This window comes from Scylla paramamosain, chromosome 23 (assembly GCF_035594125.1).
Source record: "Scylla paramamosain isolate STU-SP2022 chromosome 23, ASM3559412v1, whole genome shotgun sequence".
Classification (NCBI taxonomy): Eukaryota; Metazoa; Arthropoda; class Malacostraca; order Decapoda; family Portunidae; genus Scylla; species Scylla paramamosain.
The window spans coordinates 19,702,723-19,715,222 of record NC_087173.1 but is presented as its reverse complement, the minus strand read 5'-3'; the positions used below and the strand labels follow the sequence as shown (position 1 = coordinate 19,715,222).

General features: G+C 45.2%; 1 protein-coding gene across 13 annotated transcripts in view; it reads right to left on the bottom strand.

Annotated features, from left to right (window-relative positions):
* The window catches only part of LOC135112352 (cAMP-dependent protein kinase catalytic subunit 1), a 98,828-nt gene that overhangs the window by 35,883 nt on the left and 50,445 nt on the right, over positions 1-12,500 (bottom strand). For 2 of the 13 annotated variants that reach the window (XM_064026715.1, XM_064026716.1), the window contains exon 1: positions 11,139-11,963. The exons of 9 other annotated variants lie outside the window; for them this stretch is intronic. In XM_064026715.1, the coding sequence (XP_063882785.1) occupies positions 11,139-11,499 (361 nt within the window). In that variant the 5' untranslated portion in view covers positions 11,500-11,963. Of the gene's footprint in view, positions 1-11,138; positions 11,964-12,500 lie in introns of those variants that run through there. 2 more of the 13 variants (XM_064026718.1, XM_064026717.1) reach the window with 1 other exon arrangement.

Genomic DNA, 12,500 nt, shown 5'->3' with positions numbered 1-12,500 from the left:
AGGGAGAGGGAGAGGGAGAGAGGGAGAGGGAGGGTCTGCTACTGTTCCCTTTGTTACTCTCTCCCTATGAAGCTCTCTCGCCCTGTTAGGTGAATCTCTGTTGTTGTTACTGTTGTTTCTGTTTGTTGTTGTTTCTGCTGTACTTCCTTGCTTTCTTCCTGTTGCTGTCTATGCTGTTGTTACCTGTTTTGCTACTTTTCCTTTTCCTGTTGCGTGTTGCTGTTATTTTTTTGCTATTTCTGTTAAGTTCTGTTGTTATTTAAGCTGTTATTCTTCCTCTTACTGTTATTCTGCTGTTTTTTGTTGCTGTTTAGTTATCCTGCTGTTATTTAAGCTGTTACTCTTCATACTGCTGTTATTTTCTGCTGCTCCCCGTTGCTGTTCAATTTCCCAGCTTCTGTCATTAGTTACCAGCGATTTACACTCTTATTTTCTTTCCTAGTTAATATTCTCGTTAATATTTCAAGCTGCTGTTCATCTGGTTACGTATGGGGATGATAGGCGAAAATAGGTCGGTATGTTTTATACAGGAACCGCCACGTGTAGGCCTAATGGCTTCCTGTAGCTTCCCTTATGTTCTTGGGCTCTGTTCAACAACTCCTACATATGCTACATTCTCGTACTGTTACCATCATCCTTTTTTTCCACTTTCTCACGTAGCTAGAGATGTTATTTTTACTAGCTTACCCTACTTTGCGAGAAGCGGGTGAGGGTTACGGGTGTGTAGTCTGGAAGGTAACTGGGGTGTTAGAGAGGCAAAGGAGGACAGTGAGAAGAAGGAAAGAATTATTTAGGCTAAGAGAGAGAGAGATAGTCCAATTTGGGAGGAAGATAAATAAACAGGATGGAATGTTAGTAAAGTAAGAACACTAAACCAGGTGAGAGGGCAATAAAGGTGTGAGGAGGAAGGTAAATAATGGTGGATAATTACAGGTAAGGAATGTGTGTTAGTGATGAGGGGAGCGTGTAGGTGAGGGCACGGTACATCAGGTAATGGGCAGGTGTCGCTATAAGGTACACGGTGAAGAGAACAGGTAGCAGCAGGTACGGTAGATGAGTATGTAGGAAGGTGAATTAACTGAGAGGAAAGATTAACTAGTAGAAGGACAGGTAAGTAGTGTACGGACAGGTAAGGTAGATAAATTAAGTGAGGAGGCAGGTGAGTGAGCGAGTAGGTGAATGAAATGGGAGGAAAGGAAGGTGAGAGTAGTTAATAGGACAGGTATAAGAAGAAGAGTACGAGCAGATGAGGTAGATAAAACAGGTCAGGAGGTAGGTGAGTGAGTAAGCAGGTGAACGAACCGGCGGGGGAGGGGGAGAAGGAAAGTAAAAGAAAAGTTAATGGAGGGAGGTTAGTATATATATTAATTAGTGAAATGTGATAATCAGCGGTAATAGAAATGATAATACATAAATGATAAAATGATATTAGAGTAATAAGAACGAGTAAAGGAGGTTAATTAGAGGTATATGAGAGAAAAGTTAGTTATTTAATACGCATTCTACCTACTTATCTACCTACCTACATATATACATACATACATACATACATACAGTTTTTCATACATAAAGAAGGAAGACCTAAGAGTAAATAAACAAATTCAAGAAAAGAAAGACGTTCTAACTGTCTCTCTCATACAAAAGAATACTAATGAAGAGCCAATACAGATAGCAATTACATAATTACAATTTCTTCTCTAATTTTGCATAACCCTTCTGGCTCTACTCCATGTGGACTGACACCTTCAATGGGTCCTTTTCTCCCGCTTAACAAAAACATAAAAAAAAAAATACAAAAGTTAAAATGATAAAATAAAGTAGTAAAAGTAATTGATTAGTTATAAACATACAGGAATTGGCAACTATGAGCCTTTTTTTCCTGCCTTTTTGTAGCTCTTAGCCAGAACACACAAAAAAAAAAAAATAAATAAATAAAAAAATAAATAAATAAAAAACAAAAATAAAACACGGAAATGAATAAACAAAGGTAAAATAATAAGAGAAAACGAGTGGAACTTTTTTGATGCGGACCTTTTGTATATAAAATTTGCTGCCCTTAACCAGTGCCCTTACACACAACACACACACACACACACACACACACACACACACACACACACACACACACACACAAGCAGAAGTTAATCGACTAGTTATGAACACTTTGGTCGTGAGTAAGGTGACAGGAAAGGCGGTCACTAAGATGGTACGACAAATGTGACGCAAGGGAGCACAGGTAAGGCCAGCGAGGCGGTCAGACAGGTGGGCGGGAGCAGGTAAGCCGACAGCCAGGTAGGTAACAAGACAGCCCGGGCCAGTGACCTTTCAACTTTCGCTCTCTCGCTTCGCTCTCCCTCCCTCCTTCCCTCTCTTCCCTCGCCTCTCAGCTCACTCCTCTCTCTCTCTCTCTCTCTCTCTCTCTCTCTCTCTCTCTCTCTCTCTCTCTCTCTCTCTCTCTCTCTCTCTCCTCACAACGCGCAACACGTCCCGCGGCAAAACGGTCTGCGCACTTTGCTAACGCGGCACCACAACGAAGCCTTTTAGCCGATTACAAAATATATTACACGTGCAAGCAAAGTCCCCGCCGCTATTTGTGTCTTTGTCTTGTCATCTCTCTCTCTCTCTCTCTCTCTCTCTCTCTCTCTCTCTCTCTCTCTCCGTACCTACCTATCTACATCATATCAAAGTGCTCCCAACTCTCTCTCTCTCTCTCTCTCTCTCTCTCTCTCTCTCTCTCTCTCTCTCTCTCTCTCTCTCTCTCTCTCTCCCTCACTTTGGAACGCGGTAGCAAAAGGGAAAGGTGATAAATTTAGATAATAGTAAGTGTGAAGAGAGAGAGAGAGAGAGAGAGAGAGAGAGAGAGAGAGAGAGAGAGAGAGAGAGAGAGAGAGAGAGAGAGAGAGAGAGAGAGAGAAGGCGTTTGGTATCTCTAAAGCAAACATATACTTCCTCCCTCCCTCTCTCTCTCTCTCTCTCTCTCTCTCTCTCTCTCTCTCTCTCTCTCTCTCTCTCTCTCTCTCTCTCACTATATGACCCACCCACCTCTTCCTCCTCTTCCTTCACATAGAACCTCTCAGACAACAAAGAAGAGGCAGGATGGGAAGACCTCTATCACTTCCCCCTCCTCTTCCTCTTCCTCTGAGCACCAAGACAAAAGCCACAGGAGCCACACACTCTATGCACCAGTCTAGTCACCAACCCACTCGAAGTTACCGTGGCATTAAGGCTTGTATTGCTAAACGCTTTCTTATTTCACCAGTACTATTTTAAAAGCCCCGCCCTTTAATGATTAGCCAGGTTTGTTCTAATGTTTGGCCAGTTCATAGTGTGGTGTCTTTGTTATTGTCACTGGAATCATGAAAACATCCTTGAGAATCTATGTTTCTTCGACTAGGTGGTTAAAAATTTTTGTTATACTATCATTAGAATCATGGAAACATCGCTCAAAAACCAAAATTACGTTCTATATTATTGCTAGAATCATGAAAACTCCCGTGAAAATCCATACGACTTTCACGACAGACTGTTAAAGATGTAAAATCCATATGAAACTACCACTAGAATCATGAAAAAAAAAACACCCTTGAAGACCATAATAACTTGCTAATCTATCAATAGAATCATGAAAACATCCTTGAAAACACAATAACTTTCAAATCAGCATGTTAAAGATGTAAAACCGTAATCATACTATCACTAGAATCATGAAAACACCCTTGAAAGCCTTAACTTTCACTACAACCCGTTAAAAATGCAGAATTCTTGTTAAATTACCACAGGAATCACAAAAAAAAAAACACCCTTGAAAACCTTAATAACTTGCTAATCTTTCACAACAACCACGAAAAACAGATTTAAAAACCCTTAATAACTTCCAGGAGAGAGACAAGACGCAGAAACATCTCGCAATACAATCATTTAGCCAGCCTCCCGCCTCCCGCAGCGTCAGTAGCAGCAGCAAGCGTGTTCCCAGTGGCGAGGGTTAGTGAGAGCCCTGCCAGGTCCCGAGGCGGCGCAATAAGGCTTACGTAAGAGTCTCCCGCCCGTCCGCCGCCCACACGTCTCTGGCTGGGGGGTCCTCGAAAAAAATTGTTCCTTAGTGTTGGTCGTTCATAATTATTTTAAGCGAGCCTCATTTCATTCACTTTTTTTTATTTTTCTATTCTCTGGCTTTTTTTCGTCGTTCCTCTCTCTCTCTCTCTCTCTCTCTCTCTCTCTCTCTCTCTCTCTCTCTCTCTCTCTCTCTCTCTCTCTCTCTCTGTTCTTCACTTCTTTCCTTTCATTTACGTCTTAATCTATATTACCTCCATTTCCTTTTTTCTTCTTTCTTCCTTCACACTTCGATTTCTGTTCACTTATCAATCTTTCCATTCTTCCTTACTTTCTCCATCCATTCCCTTCTTATCTCACTTGTTCTCCTTTCTTTCTTCCTTCTATCCTTTCTCTCCTTCTTCTTTCTTTCATTCACCTCTCGATTATTATTTTCGTTCCTTTCATCAGTCCTTTCATCAATTTCCTTCCTTCATTCCCTCCCTGTCGCCTATAATATGAATTCCACTCTTCCTTCCTTCTTTTATATCACCAATTCTCTTTTCTTACCCATCCTTTTCCTCATTTCCCAAGTTATTCCTCCCTCTCCTATTCCTTCCACCCTCCTCTACTTACCTCCTTCCATCTTCCAATTAACTACAATCTTCTCCTTTCTATCTCTCCCTGCCAACAGAATGAAGCGAGAAAAGAGAGAGAGAGAGAGAAGGGGAAATGAAAAGCAATGAATCACGTAAGAGGAAGAGGGAGAGGAGAAGAAAGAGCAGCGGGAGAGAAAAGAGAGAGAGAGAAGGGGGAAAAAAATGAGGAAGTGATGATGCAGGAGAGGAGAGTTGAAGGAGAGTGAAGGACGGGTGAGAGAGAGAGAGAGAGAGAGAGAGAGAGAGAGAGAGAGAGAGAGAGAGAGAGAGAGAGAGAGAGAGAGAGAGAGAGAGAGAGAGAGAGAGAGAGAGAGAGAGAGAGAGAGAGAGAGAGAGAACGTACATCTGATAAACAAAAACAAGTGTGAGTAAGAAGCACGTGAAGAAGTTGTGTTGTCTTCCTCCTCCTCCTCCTCCTCCTCCTCCTCCTCCTCCTCCTCCTCCTCCTTTTGAATTTATGTATATTTTTTTTCTGTTTTCTTTCATCATGATTGTCTTTTCCTCCTCCTCCTCCTCCTCCTCCTCCTCCTCCTCCTCCTCCTCCTCCTTCTCCTCCTCCTCCTCCTCCTTCTCCTCCTCCTCCTCCTCCTCCTCCCCCATTTCAAGGATAAATTCACACGTCAATCAACAAATAATGGAGAACAAGTGACAGTACCTCTCTCTCTCTCTCTCTCTCTCTCTCTCTCTCTCTCTCTCTCTCTCTCTCTCTCTCTCTCTCTCTCTCTCCAATTCAGGAACTTCACCGAGCTATTTATGCAGTTCATGTAATCCCTCTCACTCCCCCTCCCTCTCACTCCCCCCTCTCTCTCTCTCTCTCTCTCTCTCTCTCTCTCTCTCTCTCTCTCTCTCTCTCTCTCTCTCTCTCTCTCTGTCCTCTCTTTCTCGTCCCTCCTCTCTTCCATCCTCAGCTATTGTTGGCAAGCTTTTACGGGGAGGGAGGGAGAGAGAGAGAGAGAGAGAGAGAGAGAGAGAGAGAGAGAGAGAGAGAGAGAGAGAGAGAGAGAGAGAGAGAGAGAGAGAGAGAGAGAGTTGCCTACATCCTGTTCAAACGATCTCCCAGCAAACACACACACACACACACACACACACACACACACACACACACACACACACACACACACACACACACACACACAAACACACACATATCTTTTCTCTCTTTCTCTTTCTCACTCAAAATAAAACAAAAAATTCCAGTGCTGACTCATTTTTCAGCAACTTAAAGAGGCAGGTGTGTGAGGCAATGGTTGCACGCGCGTGGCTCTGACTAAGGTGGCTTAGGTGAGGCTCAGGTGTGGCGTAGGATAGGGAGACTTGGAGGCTTAGATCAGGCTTACTAAGTGTGGGTAGTGAATAGAGAGACTGGTCAGGAGGCTTATATATGGGTTAAGTAGTGGCTTAGATTGGATTAATGTAATTTTAGAGTGGGAATCTTATGTGTGAAGGTTCAAGGAGGTTTAAAAGTGGCTTAGGTTGGGTTTGCACGAGAATCTTGGGTTACGGAAGCTTAAAGGGAGAAAATAAGCTTAAATTGGGCTTGATTGAGTCTTGTGTTGTGGAGAAGCTTAGTGGGTCTTCATTATAGGTTAGATTGGCCTTGTTAGGGAAGGGAGTCCTGGGTAGAGATGGTTGGTTAAAGCTTGAATGGTGTTTTTGTACTGGTTTGGATGGGAAGGTTAGACTGGAGAGGTTTGGGTTGGGGAGGCTAGTGTTGGGGAGGCTAGTGTTGGGAAGGCTAGTGTTGGGAAGGCTAGGGTTGTGGAAGGTAGGGTTGGGGAGGCTAGTGTTAGGGAGGATACGGTTGGGGAGGGTTGGGTTGGAGAGATAAGGTGGTCTTCCTTTACTTCTCCCCAGCAGCTGTATTTGTCAAGCCACATTTCCTCCCGCGTCTCACCGCCCGTCATAACAGTGGGGGGTGTTTACTGGTGGTGGCGGTGGTGGTGGTGGTGGTGGTGGTCTTATCCTGGCCACTGATTCGGTTGGTGTTGCGCTCCCCTCTCCCTTTCTCTCTCTCTCTCTCTCTCTCTCTCTCTCTCTCTCTCTCTCTCTCTCTCTCTCTCTCTCTCTCTCTCTCTGGTTAATAAAAAATCAAGCGTTTTTTTTCTGCGTTATAATCTTTGAATCTTAGTTAATATGAGTAACTTTAACACTACTACTACTACTACTACTACTACTACTACTACTACTACGGATCACTTAATAACGGTCAGAGGAACAGCTTACTCGTAGATTAACCAGAATGCCTTACCTAAACAACAACAACGACAACAACAACAACAACAACAACAACAACAACAACAACAACAACAACTACAACTACTACTACTACTACATACATTACTACCCACCACCACCACCACCACCAGCACCACTACCACCACTACCACCACGTCCAAACAAGAGCGAGAGGAAGCGAGAGGCGGCGAGAGGAGGGCGTCCAATGTAAACCCGGCACGACAAATCCGTAGTTTTTTCCGCCAAGCGATAATCCGGTTTTGAAACTCCGTAAAAAGCCAGACTGGTGAAAAGGTCAGGGTGAGAGAGAGAGAGAGAGAGAGAGAGAGAGAGAGAGAGAGAGAGAGAGAGAGAGAGAGAGAGAGAGAGAGAGAGAGAGAGAGAGAGAGAGAGAGAGAGAGAGAGAGAGAGTATGACCTAACGACCTTCATTATTATCTTAACCATCACAATCACAGGGTGAGGGGGGGAAGGTGGAGAGGGGAGGGCAGAGGTCACAAGGCACTTCACTTCTGTACGTTTTGTTCTCCTCGCCAGCTTCCTCACTGCGTTAATAATAATAATAATAATAATAATAATAATAATAATAATAATAATAATAATAATAATAATAATAATAATAATAATAATAATAATAATAGTAACACGTATTCTTTACCTTCTCTTCTTTCTACTCCTTTTTATTTATTTTTTATTAATGTAGGAGTCTTTTACAGGTTAAAGGAAGTATGATGAGTTTTCTTATTTTAAAACCTAACCATATAAAAATTACTACTACTACTACTACTACTACTACTACTACTACTACTACTACTACTACTACTACTAAAATTGACTTCTTTTCACAGGGGCGCACCGAGTCACCGGAACCAATATATATATAACTAAGCTTCTTGCAACTCCTATTTTTTTTTCTATTACTGGGAATTGTGCTGGTTATGGAAGTATTTTAGTCTCTCTCTCTCTCTCTCTCTCTCTCTCTCTCTCTCTCTCTCTCTCTCTCTCTCTCTCTCTCTCTCTCTCTCTCTCCTCGTGCCTCCACTGTGTGAATGCTCATAAAGGAAACGGACTTAGGACGCATCACCGCCACTGCCACTACCGCCACTGCCACCACCACCACCACCACCACTAACAGGTTACGCAGCAGGTGACGCCTTGCCAAGACTCACACCGACATGACTCACACAAATTACTCACCCGAGACAAACTGGGTATACTTATCTACCATTTTTCTCCCGGCATGCTCGTGGCGGACAAATACGACGCCTGACTCCCCCATGACTCACCAGCATACGCCGCCACCTGCACACGCACACACCCACGCACATATACACAAGCGCGCGCACGCTGCCTCACACAATATAAATTCAAATATAAATTTCGCCCATAAAGATCGTTGTAACTAAAATATTTTCAAGTTGCTGATCTAACGTTACTTGACCCAAACTAATCTGACCTGACCTGACCTGACAACGTAACCTAAAGTAACCTTAACCAACGTAACCCAATTTAACTAAACCTTATCTAAACTCAACTATTATAAGCTGATATAACCTTACCTAACCAAACCTGAACTAACCCCATCCTAATCTAGCTTAACCAAACCTACGTGATCTAATCCAACCTAACTCAAGGTAATCTAACTTAACCTGAACCGAACCAACCTAACTTAACCTTATCCATCAAGGCAGGAAAGGACAAAGTTACAAAAAAGTAGACTATAAAAAAAAAGAGAAAAAAGACACGAGAGAGAGGGAGAAAAAAAAAAAAACGAACTTTACTCCAACTCTGCATACTACAACCACATCCCCCCTCCCCTCACCCCTCCACCACCACCACCACCACCACCACAGTACTCGCCGCGCCTCGCTCAATATCCAGGATGACGCGGAGAGAGAGAGAGAGAGAGAGAGAGAGAGAGAGAGAGAGAGAGAGAGAGAGAGAGAGAGAGAGAGAGAGAGAGAGAGAGAGAGAGAGAGAGAGAGAGAGAGAGAGAGAGAGAGAGAGAGAGAGAGAGAGAGAGAGTAAAACAGTCTCGTGTCATCCCGGTTTGTATACAGAGGGGAGTTGGGAGAGTGGAGAGCTGCCAGGGTGAGAGAGAGAGAGAGAGAGAGAGAGAGAGAGAGAGAGAGAGAGAGAGAGAGAGAGAGAGAGAGAGAGAGAGAGAGAGAGAGAGAGAGAGAGAGAGAGAGAGAGAGAGAGAGAGAGAGAGAGAGAGAGAGAGAGAGAGAGAGAGAGAGAGAGAGAGAGAGAGTTGTAAGGTAAAGAATGGGTGAACAGAAAAAAAAACAAACAAAAAGTATTAATATAAAGAAAAGATAGAGAGAAACACACACACACACACACACACACACACACACACACACACACACACACACACACACACACACACACACACACACAGACAAATAGACACACAACCACCACTGCATGAATCAAAGAGAGATCAAATCAGACAATGAAAGCAATTAGGTCGTTAAATGAGACCATAACGAGGGGACTTGAAAGAGCGAGGTGAAGACAGAATGGACAGGATGTGGGACCATTGTAGACAAGGCACAAGAAAGTTTAAGAAGACAGTAGACAAAGTACGTGGTGGATTATTAAGTAACAGTAGACAGATAAGTTCACAGGATAAATGTAACAGAGGAACATTTAATCCTTTGACAGGCATTTGGTACACCTTTCCTTAATTAATAACCACTGAGTCATTTTTACTTGTTCCGCAGCCACTTCCAATCTTTAAAATGGGTAGAAATTGCAAAATATATTATTTTTAACCCTTTTCTTTCTCGTAGGTGTCTTTAAATATTTCGTGCATTACTTATGGTGCTGCTAACTGTTTCGTGTCGCAATGAATGGTCTGTGGAGGTGAACTGACACAGAGACAACACGACACACCGCTGAGTAAGTCTTCTGCAACACACACACACACACACACACACACACACACACACACACACACACACACACACACACAACACATCGCTTGGCAACAAAGACTTGAGGAGAAACACAAGGAAAGAAACACTTACAATGCTTCATGAAGGTGAAAAGATACTGACTCAACACAAACACATCCCAAGCAACAACTCTTCAGGAGAAACACTAAAGAATTCTATGGAAATGAAAAGACAAGATATACACGTGAAATGCAGGTAACATAAGACTCCTCAGGTAAGTATAACACGTTACTAAGATGAAAAAAAGGAATGATACAGGTAACGTTTATATATATAGACGCCGTGTAGTCTCCAGGTGAGATAAGAACCAAGGCAAAGTAAGAGGACTGACTGATAGACTGACTGACTAAATGACTGACTGATTGCTTGAGAGACTGGCAGCGTAACAACAAAATCACAGACTGCAAGGTGGGAGGACAGAATAGGAGCTAGAGAGACTTTAGAGTGATGCTGTAAATAGGAGGGTCTGAGAGAGAGAGAGAGAGAGAGAGAGAGAGAGAGAGAGAGAGAGAGAGAGAGAGAGAGAGAGAGAGAGAGAGAGAGAGAGAGAGAGAGAGAGAGAGAGAGAGAGAGAGAAACCCAGTAGAGTCATCAGGTTCAAGGATAAGTGTCACTAGCGGGGCTTCCTACGTATGTCAACCGGCCAGTCTTCCTGCCTTCCTTTAGCGGGTCAACGGGTACCTGAGGCTGCGGCGAGCGAGAGGCAGGCGACACCCAGGCCCATATGCTGAAAGACTCCTGCGCCGCCACCTTCACTACTTCCAAAAGGCTTGAATTAACGATACATAGGTTTTAAGAGTATTTCTATGACTCTAGTGACAGATTAACAAGATTTCTATTATATTAACAGGTGAAGCACTTATGAGAACCCGGATAATCAAGTGTGGCCTTTGAAAATAGTCCTGGTGAGAGGAGAGCGCTGCTGAATACAGGCCCTAGACAGGAAGACGCAGGTGAGCCTCCTTCAACATGATTATCGTCCGTCGCTGAATTTAATTACAACAGGTAACGGGATTATAATATACAGGTGTGTGTGTGTGTGTGTGTGTGTGTGTGTGTGTGTGTGTTTCCGTGTGTGTGTGTGTGTTTACGGGATTAAGTCAAAATCGTAATGTCATGTCTTTTAAAGTGAATTTGTCGTATCCATTTTTAAACTTTTGTGTGTGTGTGTGTGTGTGTGTGTGTGTGTGTGTGTGTGTGTGTGTGTGTGTGAGTGTGAGTGTGTGTGTGTGTGTGTGTGTGTGTATACTAACACGTGAGGGGTGGGGAGTCCAACCACGGGTGTCGAAACTTCTGCACCACGCCCACCGCCCACTGCAGGAGGTTCTTCACGCCCAGCCCGCCCTCCTGGCCCTCCCCGCCGCCGCCCTCCACCTCGTCCTTCTCGTGCGGAGCGGAGAGGTGGTGGCCGTGGCGGGGCGGGGAGCTGCACGCGTTGTTGCTTTTACTGTTCCTTCTACTGCTGGACCGCCTGCTGCCCGCTCTGCTGCCCGGCCTGCTGATGGTGAGGCGCGACAGGATGGACACGGCCCGCCCGCCAGTGCCGCCGCCCGCCACCCCCGGCTCAGGAGTGCCAGGGGCGGGGGAGGTGGTGAGGCCGCCGGATAGACGCATCACACTGGTTCTGTCCCCACTCGGGTCACTGGCACACCTTCACCTCCTTCACCACCACCACAGTCGTCACTATCAGCTCACCACCACCACCACAGTCGCCACTATCAGCTCACCACGCCCTCCATCGCGGGCGGAGGGAGAGCGCTACCTTGCTAACACTGCGACTCACATCACACGTCGGGGAGTAAATCCGCGGAGAACAAGACAAGGCAAGGCACTGCAACTATGTAATTTTCTCAGATGCAGTCCCTGAGGTTAGGCTGAGAGACTGCTCCTCGCCTCAAGGGACGCACGCTAACACAACTAACACCAACTCAAGTGCAATACAACCTTACAACCTTCGCAATCTTCAGTATCACACGCTAAAGAGTGAGAATTGTCGTGAGGCGCGACTACCACTGTCTGGGCGGCGCGGGGCGGTGAGCAGCGGCACACCACACAAGGTAAAGGTGAGGCTGGCACCGTGGCACAAGAGGTACTGGCTGCCTGCCCCGATGCCCCGTGCCACCTGCTGATGCCCCTCCTCGTGCCCAGTACCCCCTCTCCCCCATTCCTCAACATCGAATCATCCCTCCACCCTCCCCTCTCTCCTCAATCCTGTCATCCCATTTCTTGTGTATAATCCTAACCTCCCATTCCCGTTCCTAGTGCTGATCCTCCCCTCCTCTCCCACCTCCTCCCTCCTTTCTTCTCCCCCTCCCCAGCGCTCGTCAACACCTCTCCCCATCACCCTCTCGTGCCCATTCCTCCTCCCCCTTCCCTCCTTGCGGCCAATCACCATCCATCCCCCACTCTCCCTCTCCCCCTCCCGTCACCCGCCCCGCTCCCTCCTGGCCACCACAAAGCACTTTCTATATCAGGTGACCTCGGGTGCGCGTCTCATTAGCCACAGGTGAGGTGGTCGCGCGTTGATGCACCGTTCATTGGCAGGTAAGGCGCGGGCAAGGCAAGGTTAGTGGATGTTGTTGTTGTTGTTGTTGTTGTTGTTGTTGTTGTTGTTG